Source organism: Phyllobates terribilis, unplaced genomic scaffold (assembly GCF_046119375.1).
Source record: "Phyllobates terribilis strain yellow unplaced genomic scaffold, ASM4611937v1 Scaffold_1__5_contigs__length_1240528914, whole genome shotgun sequence".
In the NCBI taxonomy this organism is placed as follows: domain Eukaryota; kingdom Metazoa; phylum Chordata; class Amphibia; order Anura; family Dendrobatidae; genus Phyllobates; species Phyllobates terribilis.
The window spans coordinates 378,807,062-378,826,771 of record NW_027362761.1 but is presented as its reverse complement, the minus strand read 5'-3'; the positions used below and the strand labels follow the sequence as shown (position 1 = coordinate 378,826,771).

The following is a 19,710-nucleotide window of genomic DNA, read 5'->3' as shown; positions in this document are numbered from 1 at the left end:
CAAAACATTGTATCTACCCCAAAATTGTATCAGTAAAAATGTCAGTTTTGCCATATAGTGAACATGGTAAATAAAAACTGTGGAATTGCACTTTTTTTGCAATTTCAACACACTTGGAATTTTTTTCCCACTTTCCAGTGCATTACATGATAAAATGAATGGCGTCATTTAAAAGTACAACTTGTCCCACAAAAAAACAAGCTCTCATATAGCTATGTGGACAAAAAAATAAAAAAGTTATGGTTCTTGAAAGAAGGGGATGAAAAAATGGAAACTGGCCTTGGTGTGAAGGGGTTAAACACATACTATGAGATAGTTTAGCTGAACCACCAACCTGAACCCCAATTTTGGCTCTGCAGCATCAGAAGATCATAGTGACAAGTGGCATACCACCAATGGTGGCAGAACATGCGGCTGCTATGGGGCCCGTGAGTTGGGGAGGCCCGGCGTCAGCACCGGCACTGGGCCTACCCCGCTCGTCATCGTACTTCCCTCTGAAATGTAAAGTGCTGCGGAATATGTTGGCACTATAGAAATAAAAATGATTATTATTTCAGCTGTATCGGCATTGTGGATGCCGATACAGTTGAAGAAAATGATGGGAGAGGGAGCCGTCAGCTGATGCTCCCTCTCCCATCATTCCCAGTCTGCGTCTGAGCTCTGTGACGTCTCAGTACAGAGGGCGCGATGACGTCACAACAGCGCACACTGTATGCTGAGCAGTGCAGAGGATAAAAAGACAGAGAGGTGAGATTTTATTTATTTTTTATGTGGGGCCCATTATTCTGTATGGAGCCCATAATACTGTATGGAGAACTACATGGGACCCAAAATAATTTATTATTTATTATTATTATGCTTTGCTTATATAGAGCTATCGTATTCTGGAGCGCTTTACATACATTATCATTGCTGTCCCCAATGGGGCTCACAATCTACATTCCCTATCAGTATGTCTTTGGAATGTGGGAGGAAACTGTCCTTGGTGGGATTTGAACTCAGGAAGCCAGCGTTGTAAGGCTGCAGTGCTAACCACTGAGCCACCGTGCTGCCCATTATAGGTTCCATTATACTGTATGGAGAACTATATAGGGCCCATAATACTGTATGGGGGACTACATGGGACCCATAGTAATGTATGGAGGACTATATGGGGCCAATAATACTGTATGGAGTACTATGTGGGGCCCATTATACTGTATGTATTACTATGTGGAGCCAATTATACTGAATGTAGGACTATCTAGGGCCCATAATACTGTAGGTAGGTCTATGTGAGGCTTGTAATAGTGTATGGAGGACTATGTAGGGCCCATTATACTGTATAAAGGAATATGTGTGGCCATTATACTGTATGGAGGAATATGTGGGGCACATTATACTGTATGGAGGACTATGTGGGAGCCATTATACTATATGGAAGGCTATGTGGGGGCCAGTATACTATATGGAGGACTATGTGGGTCCATTATACTATTTGGAGGGCTATATGGAAATCATTATACTATTTGGAGGGCTATGTGGAGGTCATTACACTATTTGAAGGGCTATGTGGGGACCATTATACTATATGGAGGACTATGCGTGGCCCATTAAACTGTTTTCAGGACTATATGGGGCCATTATACTGTTTGCAGGTCTATGTGGCTGGCCATTATATTGTTTTCAGGACTATGTGGGGGGCCATTATACTGTTTTCAGGACTATGTGAGGGGACCACTGTACTGTTTGCAGGTCTATGTGGGGGTACTATTATATGGTTTGCAGGTCTATGTGGGAGGTCATTATACTGTTTGCAGGTCTATGTGAGTGGAATTATTCTGTTTGCAGGGCTATGTTGGGGACCATTATACTGTTTAGAGGGCTATGTGGGGGCCATTATACTGTATGCAAGCAATTATACAGTGTGAAAGTTTTTGTGTGGTCCATCATGCTGTGTAGGGGCCAGTACACTGTTTGGAGGGCTGGGTGGGGGTAATTATATTGTTTGGAGGGCTAGTGGGGGCCATTATATAGTGTGGATGGTTGTGTTGGGGCTATCATACTGAATGGACGGGTGTGGGGGCCATTATACTGTTTTCAGGACTATATGGGACCATTATACTGTTTGCAGGTCTATGTGATGGGCCATTATATTGTTTTTAGGACTATGTGAGGGGGCCACTGTACTGTTTGCAGATCTATGTGGGGGTGCCATTATACGGTTTGTAGGTCTATGTGGGGGGGCATTATACTGTTTGCAAGGCTATGTTGGGGGCCATTATACTGTTTAGAGGGCTATGTGAGGACCACTATACTATTGGTAGGCCTATGATTTACGCCACAATTTAGGTGAAATTTGTTCAATGAATAGGCACCAAAATACAGAGCTGATTTGTACGTCCATTTTGTTTTTCTTTTTTTACGAAGCTCCAAGTTCCCTACTTAGAGTTAATTGTTAAACTTTTGGCTTCATCTTCTAAAATAAGTCTTGGAGCTTACTGCATGCTGCATATATATTGTACTTTAAATAAAACTGAAGAATAATCTCCTAGACTCCTGCGAGCAACCACTGCAGGTAACCAAAAATGTATCATCATTATCTATGCTGAAAATTTAGAGGTCAATAAGAGAAAAACAGAGCTTCAACCGCTTTAAATAATATATTAGCAAATCACTCAGCACAGAATTTTGGACATAATTAGGCTAAAAAAGAAATAAATGCTAGAGGTTGGACATTCACGTAGGGTGATTGCTGTCTATTCTTTTACAGAAATTGCATGGAATAGACAAACTAAATGCCCAAATTATAAACTTTTGTAAAAATGAAGGTGAAAAAAAATTAGAATATTTAAAGCCCCACCCAACTATATGTCACAAGTGACAAGTAATTATCGAACATATCAAGAATTTAATTTAAAATAATGAACTTGATTACATTAAAGAATTTGGGTGGGTATGCTAATTTTCCTTTCAGTTATATTGCACGAACATCTGAGGATTAGAAGAAATAGGAGTGGTTTTGATATACAGATGACAGTTCTTACTCTTAAGGCCCCGTCACACTTAGCGACGCTGCAACGATCCCGACAACGATACGACCTGTCAGGGATCGTTGCTGCGTCGCTATGTGGTCGCTGGTGAGCTGTCAAACAGGCAGGCTCACCAGCGATCAGGGGAGTAGCGACATCGTGGAAAGAATCTTTCCACGATGTCCTGCTCCTGGTTACGAGCCTGCTGAAGCAGGAGCAGGCTGGTAACTATGGTAAACATCGGGTTACTAGGGGCACACGCGCACCTAGTAACCCGTTGTTTATCATGGTTACCACTCTGCTACGGTGAGCGGGAGGTTACCGCTCACTTTAGCAGGCTCGTAACCATGATAAACAGCGGGTTACTAAGTGCGCGTGTGCCCCTAGTAACCCGATGTTTACCATAGTTACCAGCCTGATCGCTGCTCCCGCTGGCCACACGCTGTGTGCTGACCAGCGGGAGAGCAACGACCAAAAAATGGTCCAGGACACTTTGCAGCGATCAGCGACCTCACAGCAGGGGCCTGATCGTTGCAAAGTGTCACACATTGCGACATCGCTGGTGAGGTTGCTGTTGCGTCACCAAAACCGTGACACAGCAGCGATCTCGCTATGTGAGACGGGGGCTTTAGTCTCACAGTGTATACAATGAGGTGAACATTTAATATACATTGTCTCCAAAATGTCAGGTTTTTGGTGAAGTTTTATACAGTAAGATAAGACAATCACATCTCGCTTGTGGCACTATGAGAGTGCTGGTAGTCGAGGCCACCATATACATTACACTAAAGTTGTCAGAAACCGCTAATATTGATGGGATCATCCAACAGTCTAATGTGCATTGGGGTCTCCTGACTGTCCCCCAACAGATCATAAGAATTTGGCAGTTTCAATGCCCAATGCTTCTGTTATTCAGGTGATAAGCCACAGCCAGAGCTGTCTGGCAGTAGCCTTCTCCACTCTCCCCTTTGAAAACACATGAACATTCAGCCAAACTGGACATTCACGTGAATTGAAGAGTCGGAAGAGATAGCTGATGGCCGAATGAGCTCTCAGCCATCAGCCATATGTGTGTGGCCACCACCAGAGACTGTGTGGACAAGTGTAATTGGCACAAAGTGAATAGAATCAAACTTACATGATTATGTCTCCTCCTGTGTCTGCCCATCCGTTACATCAAAATGACCATTTACCCCATATGGTCAGTAAATTTTTCACAGATACACATTAATAGAGCACTATCATCAAGACTGGCTTTTTCGTAAGATGCACCGGAGGTTATGCCACTAAAATGGGGTAACTTTTGAAAAAATTTTCGGACAGACTTCATCAAGCCCTATCCTGCCAATGCTCTGCTCACTTTGGTGGAATTGGCTTGGATTTTTGTGACAATGCCAAAAAATTTGCAACTTTTCAAAGTGTTTTATGTAAAAACGTGAATGAATTGTGGCCTACAAGTACATAGATGTACAGTAAATATACAGAGTAGGTTCATAAACTGTGCTGTGTGGGCGTGTGTGTGTAAAAGTGAAAAGACCCTCTCTAGACAGGGCAGTGTGGCTGCTCAAAAAGTGCGTGCAGACTAGAAGTACACTGTTTTGTGTGCAAGATGGACCGGGATGTCATACGGTATAGTAAGTGTACGAACAAGCATAATTTTTTTTTTTTTTCTTTGCATCATACAACCTGTATATTTAATGCCTGCGTTGTAAGTACAAGTGCTTCTCACTAAAATAAAATATCATCAAAAAGTTAATTTAATTCAGTTCTTCAATACAAAAAGTAAAACTCATATATTATATAGAGTCATTACAAACAGAGTGATCTATTTCAAGTGTTTATTTCTGTTAATGTTGATGATAATAGATTACAGCCAATGAAATCACAAAAGTCATTATCTCAGTAAATTAGAATAATTAACAAAAAACACCTGCAAAGGCTTCCTAAGCATTTAAAATGGTCCCTTAGTCTATTTCAGTAGGCTCCACAATCATGGGGAAGACTTCTGACTTGACAGATGTCCAGAAGGCAGTCATTGACACACTCCACAAGGAGGGTAAGCCACAAAAGGTCATTGCTAAAGAAGCTGTATCCAAGCATATTAATGGAAAGTTCAGTGGAAGGAAAAAGTGTGGTAGAAAAAAGGTGCATAAGCAACCGGGATAACTGCAGTCTTGAAAGTATTGTTAAGAAAAGGCCATTCAAAAATTTGGGGGAGATTCACAAGGAGTGGACTGCTGCTGGAGTCATTGCTTCAAAAGCCACCACACACAGACGTATCCAGTACATGGGCTACAAGTGTCGCATTCCTTGTGTCAAGCCACTCATGGCCAGTAGACAACGCCAGAAGCGTCTTACCTGGGCCAAGGAGAAAAAGATCTGGACTGTTGCTCAGTGGTCCAAGGTGTTGTTTTCAGATTAAAGTAAATTTTGCATTTAATTTGCAAATCAAGGTCCCAGAGTCTGGAGGAAGAGTGGAGAGGCACACAATCCAAGAGGTCTAGTGTGAAGTTTCCACAATCAGTGATGGTTTCAGGAGCCATGTCATCTGCTGGTGTAGGTCCACTGTGTTTTATCAAGACCAAAGTCAGCGCAGCCGTCTACCAGGAAATTTTAGAGCACTTCATGCTTCCCTCTGCCGACAATCTTTTTGGAGATGGAAATTTCATTCTCCAGCAGGACTTGGCACCTGTCCACACTGCCAAAAGTACCAATACCTGGTTTAAAAACAACAGTATCACTGTGCTTGATTGGCCAGCAAACTCGTTTGACCTTAACTCCATAGAGAATCTATGGGGTATTGTCAAGAGGAAGATGAGAGACACCAGACCCAACAATGCAGACGAGCTGAAGGCTGCAATCAAAGCAACCTGGGCTTCCATAACACCTCAGCGGTGCCACAGGCTGATCGCCTCCATGCCACGCCGCATTGATGCAGTAATTGATGCAAAAAGAGCCCTGACCAAGTATTGAGTGCATTTACTGAACATACATTTCAGAAGGCCAATATTTCGGATTTTAAAAACATTTTTCAAGCTGGTGTTATAAAGTATTCTAATTTACTGAGATAATGACTTTTGTGTTTTCATTGGCTGTAAGCCATAATCATCAACATTAACAGAAAAAACACTGGCGTTCAAAGGTGGAGGCTCCCAGGCCAGTGGTGGAGGGGCAGCTAATAATGAGGACAGATTGCCCTCATCATTAGTGCATGCCGAGCAGGGAGCCATACAGCTGAGACAATTATCCAGCAAAAAGCAATCCTCCTTATTGCCAGATACACATGAACGCATGGCTGACGTTATGTGTTAGCACTCTGTTTTTGAAATATAAGTAATGTTTTGGGCACTAATACAGTTATGTCCTTTTCACACTGTTTTAGAGGCATACAGTTGAAGCCTATATCAAAAAACAAATGCTTTCACCCTGTGCCAGCCATTGCACTGGTTAGCCATTTACTACAGAATAGATAAAAAACTTTTTACATTTACAAAGCGCTCCACAGTAAATCTTTTCCCTTAACTCTGTCTATCACCCTACCCATGCTCGCTGTTCTGCTAATGATCTAAGACTTACATTGTTCATAATCCGCATCTCCCACTTTCATCTTCAAGACTTTGCTTGTCCTGCACCAGTTCTCTGGAATGCACTACGTCAGTCAATAAGGGTAATTCCCAATGTTCACAGTTCTAAGCATGTGACGCGCCCCTGGGCCTGTGCTGAGTAGCGTTGCGCACGCGGGAGCCTACCCGGAGCCGGATCTGATAGGGGTAGTAGTCTCGTGGCAGTGACCCGGTCCGTGCCCAGGGAGTCAAGCTGAGTGGCAGTATATTAGCAGTAGATGTAGGACGACTACGCCACCCGTTGAATGCAGCTATGGAGCTGCCGCTGCAGGGCAGACCGCTGAGGCCGGTGGAAGGATGGTGCAGCGTGGATGGTATAACCCCCAACGGGAGCGGTATGGCCTCAGGGCAGCCGACGTGGATGATGGGGGTAGCAGGAACCACTCAGAGACGATGCGGTGTAGTTCAGGGTCTTTACTGGTGACAAAGATAGACCCTCCCGGAGTACTGGCTAGCGGTCGGGGCCTGGTCAGTCCTTGAGCAGATGGGATTCCCCTTGGCCAGGCGGAGTTGTAGGCCTCCCCAACTAATTGTACTCTTCTGGCTTCCTTGCTAGAGGTGGGTAAAGGTAGCCCACGTCCCTGAGTGTACCGTGTGGTGCTCACCCGTATGGCCGGTGACTCGGGGCCTTCTAGTGGCTTCCGCTCCACGACGGCGGTGCTGGTCCCACGCGTGTGACCGTGCCTTCGGGTTTCTTGGCCAGAGGACCTGAAATCCCCTGCCGGGCGGTTTCTGCTGCTGGGTCTGGGTTAATCCCCACAGCCTCGGACTCCGGGTCCGGTGGTAACTCTTCAATCAGGGCGAGCTCTTCAGCTGCCAGCCCCTGATTCCTTTTAGCACTGCTCCCACTGAGCTCCTGATCTTTCTTTCCTATGCTGCTCCTCTTCTTCTCTCTACTCTACTCTTCTTCTTCTCACTAACCCTGCCTCAGCCCCAGCTTTATATAGGGGAAGTTCTTCCCCTCCCAGGACTGGGCAGGAGGTGTGGCATGCATAGGATTCCTGACCAAGAGACCTCCCACCTGCTCTCAGACATAACATTGCTATTACTGTGGAGACCAGACCCCTGGGGTGCCACACATGTCCTAAACAGACACATATTTAGGCAGGCCTATCACACTGTAGCACCCCGAGGACTCGGCTGCTACAGGGGTATTGCACCTCGATCCAGAGGTGTGGTATTCCACTCCCGGGTAAGGATGGAGTGTGGGACTGAGCTCAGCTAGCTGCATGCACTACACTCATCCCATATCCGGGGGACAGAACAACGGTACTCCCACCAGATAGATGTGCAGGTACGACAGCGTCTGTCCCTGGCTGGAGTGGGAGGGGGGGAGGAACATCCCAGTAGTGTAGGGGCAGATAGGGGAGGGACTCTGGGCATAGAGGTAGGAGCCCATTGGGTGCTAGTCACCTGGGCTCACACATAGAGGGAGTATATATGGTGGGCACCATCTAGAGACAGAGAGAGCAGAGCTGAGGGAGTCAGAGGGAGAGTTCAGCCAGGAGGGCTGACGGGGAGCTGTGGCTCCGGCTGGGCCCAGCTCCAGGGCCAGGCCTGCAGTGGAAAGGAGGAGGAAGAAAGGCCCAGAGACGCAGGACAAGAGGGAACCCTGAGATCCCAGAAGTAAACCAAAAGGGTGAAGGGTTGGCAGAAAAGGGTACCGGAACCCAAACTGGTGGAGGCTAATGATCCTCAGCCAGGAACCGGAGGTCGTGGTCAAGTTTTGGCGCGACCCTCACCACATCCACCAGGAAGGCACACCACGAATAGGGTCAGGAAAGCCAGAGAAGGTTTTACCACCAAGAGGCCCGAGGGAGCCGGACAAAGGTGGATCCCTGGTGGGAACGGCCAGTAGGAAGGAAGAGAGGGGAGCTCAGGACCACGCTCTGGACTGCCTGGGAGTTGGCCGAGTCCCACACCTGGTGGACGCAGCACGGCTCGGGTGGTCACTCAAGGCCGGAGTGACCGGAACAACACCTGTGAGTAAAAACCCTGAAACTGCATCGCATGTCTCTGAGCTTCCTTGCTGCACCATCACAACCACCATCTTCCACATCTGCTGCCCTGAGGCCATACCCCTCCCGTTGGGGGTTATACCATCCTTGCTGCACAATCCTACCACCGGCCTCAGCGGTCTGCTCTGCAGCGGCGGCCTCCTGGCCGCAATCAACGGGTGGCGTAGTCGACACTTAAACAACATCTACAAAAGACTGCCACACACTTAGTTTGACCACCCTGGGCACGGACCGGGTCACCGCCACAAGGACTACTACCCCTATCCAGATCCGGCTCCGGGTGTCCCTTGAACATGGCCCAGGGGGCGCGTCAACTTTGGCGTAGTCGGCAGGATTACATGCCCGCAACCACCGGGTACTGCGTGCCTGAAGAAAAGTTCACATTTACCGTAAAAAGGAGTCTCCCGCCAATTCCGGAGGGTCCCCGCCATCGGACGCCTTCTCAGATCGTTTCCCGCCGTTTGCCCGCCATCTGCAGCCTTTTCCCGCCATCCACGGAGTTTCCCGCCATTAGGAGACGATTCCCGCCATCTGAGACGATTTCCCGCCCTGGCAGAGCGGACGCCATAATGGGCGTGCCAGAGGGTGGCAAGAGACCACCTCCCATCGTGGGCCTGGTCCCAGAAGAGCGCCAAAAGCGGAGACCGCCCCCACCAGCAGAGACTGCAATGATAGAGATGTCCATCAGAGCGAGGGGTCTGCCCCTGAAACTGACAATCACCAAGTTGCCCCAGGACCGCCCTCAGTATGGGCGGATCAAGAACAAAAGTGAGAGGATGGGTGCAGCCTGGAGGAGTCTGGAAAGATCGCACCCGGAGATGGAGGGAGAGTCAGGCAGCACCGACCCTCTGGTCAGGAGCCTGTTGCAGGCCGCCACCCCAGAAGGCCTGGTGGAGATCCTGGCACAGCTCCCCAAAGATCGGGAGCATGCACAGACCGCGCTGGAGGGCTTGGCTCGGAAGATGGCCCGAGTGCAGCAAGAAGTGCTGACAGAGTGGAGCAGAGAAATGGCCCTGCAGGCTGGAACCCGCCAGCAAAGGACGCCACCCGCAACGAGGAGCACGCCTGCCCCTGAAGATGGTGCAGAAGGGACGAAGGCCGGAGACGACGCTGTGGAAGGAGCTGAAGAGATGGAAGCAGGTAAAGGGGACGTCACCACCCCAAGCCTAGTAGCCGTAAGCCTGCCCCAGCTCCCCGTCGCAGAGCCCGAAATCCCACCGACCGTGCCCGTTGCTGCACCGCCACCGCTCCGAACTAGGCCTCAAGCGGCAGGAGCCGCGGCCACGCCCCCTGTGACGTCACGCGCCTTAACTCTGAGCGCGGCCAAGCAGGAAACGCCACCGGCCTGGTCGCAAGGCCGAGTGCCCCCGGGTGCCGCCGTCTCCACAGTACCCTTCACCTTTAAAGTGCCACCGGCCTGGTCGCAAGGCCTGGTGAATCCGGGCGCCGCTACCACCACCCCGCCCTCGACCTCCACAGTGCTGCCCCTAGGCGAAGACCTACTTGTGCAACATACTTGCCCGGATGGGCAGCCCTTTGAGTGGCCACCGGAATACCTCAATCCCCGATTCCGGAAGGAATGGCCCCTGTGCGAGCCCCTGATCCCGGCTCCGGCACCCGCCAAGATTACCCCACTCCCGTTGGAGGAGGCGCAGTTCGCATGGGACCCCACCGGTGAAAACCTCATGGGGTTCACCCAAGAGACCCGGGCGGCCGCAGCCCAGCGTGCGGAGTGCTGCCGACAACAACTGGAGGTCTTCAACAAAGAACGGCGAGAGAGGCGGATCCGCGAGGAGCGGCTGCAGGTCCAGAGCGCGGAGCAGAAAAGCCGGACCCGGAGAAACCCCCGTGCAGCCCACGGTCCCCGCGCCACCGGGACTGTAATCAAGTTCCAACTGGAGCACGGCTGGGGCTTTATCAGGGATCACAAAACCCCCGGCGACGTCTTTGTCACCCGCAGGGATGTCGAATCTCACCTGCCGGAGGGACACCGCGGACGTGACCTTTACCTGGGTGACGAGGTCACCTTCACCCGGCATCAGTGTGCAAAAGGACCATACGCCCTTCATGTGCACCGGCTGACGGAGGAAGAACTGCGGTATGAGGAGGAACAAAAGGACCCGGACGGGTTTGAAGATTACCCTCAGGAGGAGATAAGGAGAGGACACCGCTGCTGAAGGGAAGTAACATAAACTGAAACTGTATATAGTTACCCGTAGGGGTACTTTATATGATGCAAATCAGAGTGTGGTCCCCGTTGGGACTAGTGTGAACTGTTTGCTGTGTGTCCCTATCCCTGAACAGGCTGAGGACTGTGAGCAGCCATCCCTCTTCCCCACAGGCTGAGGACTGTGAGCAGCCATTCCTTTTCCCCACTGGCCGAGGACTGAGAGCGGCCATATCCTGTAAATAGTTGCGCTTCCTAAAGCGCCCCCTACCGGTTTTATAGGAAGAACTGATTTTCTTCTAGTGACTGTTGCACTTTACCTGGTCATAAGTTGCACCGTGACCGGAGGAACAAGGACGTTTTATATGAAAAAGTTTATATTGCTAGAATAATATATAAGTTACCTGTCATATTATATTCTGATAATGTTTCATAATGTTTTATATGTTAGTATGTTTTAAAAAAAGTTTGTATGTTTTGGTATGTTTTATTCTTTTACAGCCCGAGGACGTGCTGTGATTTACCAGGGGGGAATGTAGCACCCCGAGGACTCGGCTGCTACAGGGGTATTGCACCTCGATCCAGAGGTGTGGTATTCCACTCCCGGGTAAGGATGGAGTGTGGGACTGAGCTCAGCTAGCTGCATGCACTACACTCATCCCATTTCCGGGGGACAGAACAACGGTACTCCCACCAGATAGATGTGCAGGTACGACAGCGTCTGTCCCTGGCTGGAGTGGGAGGGGGGGAGGAACATCCCAGTAGTGTAGGGGCAGATAGGGGAGGGACTCTGGGCATAGAGGTAGGAGCCCATTGGGTGCTAGTCACCTGGGCTCACACATAGAGGGAGTATATATGGTGGGCACCATCTAGAGACAGAGAGAGCAGAGCTGAGGGAGTCAGAGGGAGAGTTCAGCCAGGAGGGCTGACGGGGAGCTGTGGCTCCGGCTGGGCCCAGCTCCAGGGCCAGGCCTGCAGTGGAAAGGAGGAGGAAGAGAGGCCCAGAGACGCAGGACAAGAGGGAACCCTGAGATCCCAGAAGTAAACCAAAAGGGTGAAGGGTTGGCAGAAAAGGGTACCGGAACCCAAACTGGTGGAGGCTAATGATCCTCAGCCAGGAACCGGAGGTCGTGGTCAAGTTTTGGCGCGACCCTCACCACATCCACCAGGAAGGCACACCACGAATAGGGTCAGGAAAGCCAGAGAAGGTTTTACCACCAAGAGGCCCGAGGGAGCCGGACAAAGGTGGATCCCTGGTGGGAACGGCCAGTAGGAAGGAAGAGAGGGGAGCTCAGGACCACGCTCTGGACTGCCTGGGAGTTGGCCGAGTCCCACACCTGGTGGACGCAGCACGACTCGGGTGGTCACTCAAGGCCGGAGTGACCGGAACAACACCTGTAAGTAAAAACCCTGAAACTGCATCGCATGTCTCTGAGCTTCCTTGCTGCACCATCACAACCACCATCTTCCACATCTGCTGCCCTGAGGCCATACCCCTCCCGTTGGGGGTTATACCATCCTTGCTGCACAATCCTACCACCGGCCTCAGCGGTCTGCTCTGCAGCGGCGGCCTCCTGGCCGCAATCAACGGGTGGCGTAGTCGACACTTAAACAACATCTACAAAAGACTGCCACACACTTAGTTTGACCACCCTGGGCACGGACCGGGTCACCGCCACAAGGACTACTACCCCTATCCAGATCCGGCTCCGGGTGTCCCTTGAACATGGCCCAGGGGGCGCGTCAACTTCACCTCACTTAACTAATGCTGATCATTTCTCCTTTCCTTAAAAAATGTAAGTTTGAATACCAGTCATGTAATGCGAGTAAATTCAAGATTTTTCAGTCCTTGTATAAGACCAAAATAAAAAGAAATAAAATCAATAAGGCACACAATGCTCTACTTTGTATATAAAATGTTTTGGTGTATTAAAGAGGATCTGTCAGTAGGATCAACCCTCCTAAGCTGTCTATATGGGCATGCAAGTCAGTGGAAGCTGAATAACATGATACCTTAATATCTGCAATCCTATGTCTTATAGTAGACAAATTCACATTTTTCTTATATGTGAGTTGTTCAGGACTATGGACTGGCCACTGATCTGCATGAGAATCTGCCTCCAGAGATTATTATAAATAGAAGGGGAGTTACCAGTGTGACATGTAAGTAACACAGAACAGGAGAACTGAACTTTGTCTCATAACAAACACGTTAGCAGCTGCAGCTCTCAAATTCCAAACTGTCTGCCTGTGAGATAGAAACTGAAGCTGAGAGGAACCTGTAGATGTGTCAGGTATAATCACACACAGCTCTGCAGTGAGATCAGGACAGCAGAGAGCGGCCATTACACATCACACTGGTAACTCCCCCTTTTATTAACGCTGGAGGCAGATTCTCAGAGAGATCATGTCTGGCCCATGGTTCTGAACAGCTCATTTACATATAAGGAAAACATGGATTTCTCAGAAATAAGACATCGGATCACAGATATCAGGGTATCATTTTATTCAGCTTCCTATGACCTACATGCCCATACAGACATCTTAGGGAGGTTGATCCTATTGACAGATTCACTTTAACTATTCAATTGCACATAAGGAACTTCAGCTAGCTACTGTATATCTGCCCACTATTCTAATCAACATAGATGGATATGCAGTATCCAGCCACAGCAAAGTTACAGCTCGGCAACTTGGCCCTTCTGGCCACCTACGTCACTGGGAACAGGTGATCGGCGGGATTGCCAGGTATTACACCTCCACTTTGCCAGGTGTTACACCACCACTAACGAAATATTGATGATCTATTCTAAGGATGGACCAACAATATTAACATATTGAACAGCCCCTTTAACTTCTACAATCCATATTACTGAATCAAGTAAAGATTGCCATGATCATAACCAGAGAATATAACCATTTATAGAGTCTCTATGGAGCTTTGGCTCCAGAGATGAAATACAATCCCAGTAAATCTCACCACACCCTTCATTATTTGACTAATCTTTACACTGAGAGACAACTTTATTATTTGCGTGCCTTGCTCTGACCTCACTGCCTCCTAAACCTGTTTTTCGCAGATCTTCATAATCCTTCTCTGTAACTAATCAAAGCCCAAACATCTTTTAATATAATCAGCATAAATAACATGTAACTTCTATATTATCCAGAGACAAGTAAAAATAACAGTCTCTGGAAATTCTCAGCAATTGGCGCCTGGATCATTACAGCAATGAATCTGTAATTGTTTTTTTTCAAGTTTTGATGTCTGAAAATGTCACAGTAACAAGAAAATAAGAAAAAAATGACCCCAGGAAATATAAAATACTCAAACACTGAGATAACCTTCACCAGATCCACTTTCTGGCAGACTATTAGTTTACATGCTATGGATATATGGCTGGATAACTTAAAAGCCCCTAGTACTGTATGACAAAAGCCCCATATCACCTGAGCAGTCCACAATAAACTTTGGGAACAGACGATTCCAGCGCATCTTCCAGCACGCTGAGTATAAATAAGCTGACAAAGTGTTTGCCTAAAACACCTCATTGTAACTTTCTGTTTAATCTGCAGAGTTTGGACTACGATCACAAGTGCATGTTGTGAACTTTCTGCGAGCTGAAGATGGGAATCAGCAGCATTTATGGCAAGCAGCCAGCTCTATGTTACGATAAATTTTCATCCATACAAGGACTTTTGGAAAGTTCTTCCACAGGCTTTACAATAGCACGTATAGAAGAAGAGAATATGAGACCACAGAGGCTCTTCACCTTCTCTATGGGAAACAAATCCATTCCAAAGTAAATGATGGAAATTTTGCAGCCATATTAATGGCAAGTCATGAAGAGGAATTTCTAACATCACAGCCTAATACAATGTAACAAGTTCACCCTACTGAAATCTACTGATCGCGTCAATGTCATAGGGAATATGTCAGCAGGTTTTTGCTATGGAATCTGATAGCAGCATAATGTAGAGGCAGAGAGCCTGATTCCAGAGATGTGTCACTTACTGGGATGCTTGATGCAGTTGTGATAAAATCCCTATTTTATCTGCTGTAGATGTGGCAGTGGTCAGCATGCTGAGCTGTGTATAACCCTGCCCACACCACTGATTGGCTGCTTCCTGGGTACAATGTACATTATCCACAAGCTGCTAATCAATAGTGGGGGCGGGGTTACACATAATAGCCTGACTGCTGTGCACATGAGACCTAGTCAGACAGTGATAATCTCCTGCTGATGCAATACTGATTGTTTTGAAGCTACAGCACACATCCTAATAAGTGACACATCCCTGGAATAAGGCTCTCTACCCCTACATCATGCAGGTCTTACCTTAAATAGCAAAAACCTGCTGACAGATTCCCTTTAAAGCAGATTTATCACCAGCATTCACAATATAAATTCCTTGCATTACTAAAAACAACTTGAATACTTACTCTGAAAATCCATTCAAGAATGGATGAATAATCCTTTGTGACAATTTTCCTGCTTAATATTAAAATTATGAATTTAATTTGAGAATTATACGGCTATTCTGAAATGGATTTTCAAAGTAAGTACAGTAGCATCATCAGGTTTAAAAGATTTATTTAATAATGTTAGTAGTTTTTATTGGGAAATTTGGTTACAGATCTGCTTTAACATAATACAAAGTGTATGTATGGGTCCATACACTGCAGTGTGGGTGCTCTCATGCTTGGAGCTAAGCGTTTCTGCCTAGTGAGCTGAACACTTCTGCACAGTGGTTTGAGTGATCGGTGCAGGTGCAGGTCTCAAGACATTAACTCCCACAATCTATAATGCCTTTAAGAGGCCACAAGATAGCAAACAATTTTCAAATTTGCACAATGCAAAAAGAATACATTATCGGTCATAACATGTTAGCAAAACTCTTGGCAGACTGCAATTAGTAACAATTCCCACAGGTGCATTGGATAAGAACTAATTATAACTAATAAAGCTATATATAAAGCTAACTAAAGTTTTTTCTTCTTCATTTTGCTTTTGCTGTTTTTATTGATTTAGTTCTTGTCCAATGCTCAGTTCTGCAATAAACATGCCGGGGGATTCTAATATTGTTTTTATACTATTACACTAGGGCTATAACTCTCACAACTAGTCCAGTTTAATGTCAATATCCCAAGGAGAAGCTTCAAAATGTCATTTAAAGTACTATTCCAGTTTCCAAAAATTATCATCTATCGAGTGGATAGGTAATAATCCTTATATCAATGTTAGTTTGTTGTCTATAGCAGTCACATAGACAAGGAATGGAGCAGCAGGGTGCTGCCATGACTCTGTTGTTGGATATCCCATGGCCAGGGGCTCCTTCCCTGTCCCTAATGATAGGGGCACTCTAGCTATCCCTGCTCCCAGGATCAGTTCTAATGGTGAAGACGCCGGGCCACATACCTTGCTGAGCTCCTGAAATAGCCCTTAATCTGTTCCCTCCCCCACCCAGGGAAGTGGGGAATAGTAGTGTATAAGAATACACAAACCAGACTAACAAGGGAAGATGTACAGGGATAAATGAAAATGCTAGTCATCCAACTATGCACTTACAAACAATAGAGTGGAACACCGATGAGTGAAGGAAGGAAAAAAAATAGGAGAGGAAGAGGATTTGCAGAGAGCCGAATCACAAAGCAACAGTCTTTAGATAAACACTCCAAACGCCTCCTCAAACAACCAACTCCTCCAGCTCCAGAACCAGGTAGCAGGAAACTAACACTGGCATCCCTGATAGGCAGAGGCGAGTGTGTATAGGAGAGGGGAGTGGCCAACAAGCTCTAAAACCTCTCAACTGAGCAGTTTAACCCCTACATTTCTAGCAGAAACCTGTACCATTTAATAAGATGGTGAAGTGCTTTTAATCAGTGCAGGCGTATGGGAAATAAGACGCTGCCATCTCTCTGTCGCGGTAGACCTGTGACAGGTGCACATGCGATTATTTGATTCTTCTTCCCTTGTCCACAGTTTCGGACCCAAAAAGAACTAGGGGGAACTGGGTGGACATAAGTCCCCCATTCTGGAGATTGGTGGAAGTCACAATATTTCCAATGTATTGGTGATAATTTTTGGAAACTGGAATACTCCAAACATTCAATGAACTGTCCTAGTTTCACTATGACAACAGTTGCTTTACAATGCTTTGGTAGGTCGTGTCTGTCATCTGTAGGTTGTAGAGCTCCATATGAGCATTATTGTGGGTGGTGATAAAATACCATACTAGTGTTTGTACCTTAAGCCAGTATGACTTTATGTGCTTATGATAAAGATGTGCTGTCAGAACACAGTACAAGGAGTGCTGCCAAAGCACCTATAAACCGTCATTTCTCAACTCCAGACCCCAGGTACACACAACAGGTCATGATTTAAGGGAACTTATGACAATTTCAGTTAAATGATTTGATCAACACTACGAAAATCTTAATGTGTTAATCTGTTTTGGCATGTTAGGACTGAAGTTGATAAAAACTGTCATACAAGAAAGAAGAGGTCGTACGGTCTGGGCGTACAAGTCTGCAATCATTGTGAGGCTTCACAAGTCTGCAGTCACATACAGTAACTTTCAGACTTGTACCATAAGGGTGCTTTCACACTGTATTTTGGCACTCGTTTGTTTGTCCTGTCGGGGTTTACATCCGAACACCCCACAAAACGGGAATCGGGTATATGCGCAGATGGGGCCATAGACTATAATGGTGCCGACAGAGTTGCTGCCTGCGTATGATTGGGTGTATGATTGCCCCAGGTGAAAATCTGATAACACCCACTTGGACTTCAAAAAGTTAATTCATTAGATGTCAAATAGTTCGATTCTAATATCTCCATAATGGAGAAGCAAAATTAAAGAAAGTAAAAAACAAAACCATTTTATTCTGTTTGCCAAAGGATGCTACATTTTTTCCACAACATTGCGCTGTGCTAATATTTTGTTACTTTTCATAGTGTTTTATGCCAGAACTTTGATAAATCGGGGCCTATGTCTTTATGCAGGAAGATCTTATAAAAACTTAGTACAAGTTGTATGTATATTGCAATATCATGACTCATTAGTCTCATAACCATCATAGCTGTCTTGTCTGTAGGCTTGACTTTTCTTCTCATTCTTAGCAAAAAAAATACTGTTCTACTTTCTGCTAAGCCTAGCAAATGTAAAACGCCACTTTGAAGATATGATAAGCTAGAGAATATATCTAGAAATCTTCTCTTCTAAAGTTTATCGAGAGCGAATATAAAAATGAGCAAATGCATAACTCATTTTTGCATTGAAGTCAATATATGTATTCCTCCTATGGATAAAGCATACTTTTACCTTTTGTAAGTCAAGTGTCAGCTTACGCTTGTATGTAAAGCAATTATCTCTACTGCAATTAGAGTCACTGCCTTTATGAGTGGGATTACGTGTCAGATTGCATGGCTTCTGGGGAGCCTGCAAGCAGAAAGGGGCTAGTGGCGGCTCTTATATAGCTTTAGTATCTTTATTATCTTTATATGACATTCTAATTGGTTTGTGAAGGAAAAGTGATAAATTTGATAATCTGCTTTATTATCGTATTGCTGCTGCTTATAAAGCCAGTGATTTTATTAAACAGGAAAATGTATTTAATCATGCAATTATCTAACATAAAGGCAGTGTGTATTTTACCAGCATGTTAATGGAATGATAATATTTTAATTCTTGTATAGTTTTCCTACCACCTGGCTTACTGTCCCTAATAATTGCGACTGCAGCTTTAACTAGTGTACAGATAATGATCATTGCTGGCATTTTCTAAATGACAAAGAGCCTGGGGTCAGCAGCTGTGATCAGCAGTAACAAGCACTTACTGAATCTTCTTGGTAAAGTTCTTGGAGACGATCCCCCCCTCCTTCTGCTGTTCTTCATGAGTCCCTAGAATTAGAGACAATAGAGAACACAATAAGATACAAATCCATTCGCAATGTATTGTAAGGATATATTCTCCCTAAAGTCAAGCCTCTCATGTAGCAATATTATAAATCCACGTATCTATTTGTAGCAAACTCCCGTGACATGTGCACTCCTATTCCCATCAGTTGTAGGTGGTTTTAATTAGCTTGTTCCTTCCTGCCCCATAAATTGTAGGATTTTTAGTCCAAGAGAGGTGTCTTTTTTCAGGACAGGGACCCAACAATAAAGGTACGCTTTGACGTTACCTGTTGGGCTCATATACATTGGCCAATTTATGTGCTAAGTACCTTCTTTTAATGTAAATTTTCCTAGAGGAAAATGTTTTGCTGTTTTCCAAAAATTCCATATGTACACTATGTAGCACTTATCTATTTTTCACGCCAGTAATGCAGTTCCAATCATCTAAATTTACCATTCTAGCAGCCTAGAGTGCAGCTATATATATTTTTTACAACTGTTTTCTTAGCTAGCACCTGTTCACACTAGTTAGGCATTGCTGGTCAGTTTTTTTCTATTTGTAGCAAGCTCCAGGTATTGTAAATTCATGAAAAACATGCAAATTATTACATAAAAGTAAAAGTTGAATTATCATTTGAATTATTACAAATTACTGTAGCACCTTGTCCAAAATACATGTTATGTTTGTCAGTACTGTACCTTAGATTAAAGGGAATCCATCATTAATATCAACCCCCCTAAGCCGTCTATATGAGCATGTAGGTCATATAAAGTTGAATAAAATGATACCTTGATATCTGCGATTCGATGTCTCATTCCAGAGAAATCCACGTTTTTTCTTATATGTAAATGAGCTGTTAAGATCTATGGGCCGGACAGTGATCTGTATGAGAATCTGCCTCCAGAGATTATTATAAATGAAAGGAGGCATTACCAGAGTGAGACATGTACTGACTGATAGTCTGCTCTCCTGATCTACATGCCTCACA

General features: G+C 45.9%; 1 protein-coding gene across 1 annotated transcript in view; it reads right to left on the bottom strand.

Annotated features, from left to right (window-relative positions):
- The window catches only part of HSPB8 (heat shock protein family B (small) member 8), a 59,554-nt gene that overhangs the window by 18,052 nt on the left and 21,792 nt on the right, over positions 1-19,710 (bottom strand). Inside the window, exon 2 of the mRNA XM_073654781.1 lies at positions 18,661-18,724. Coding sequence (XP_073510882.1) covers positions 18,661-18,724 — 64 coding nt within the window. The remainder of the gene's footprint in view (positions 1-18,660; positions 18,725-19,710) is intronic.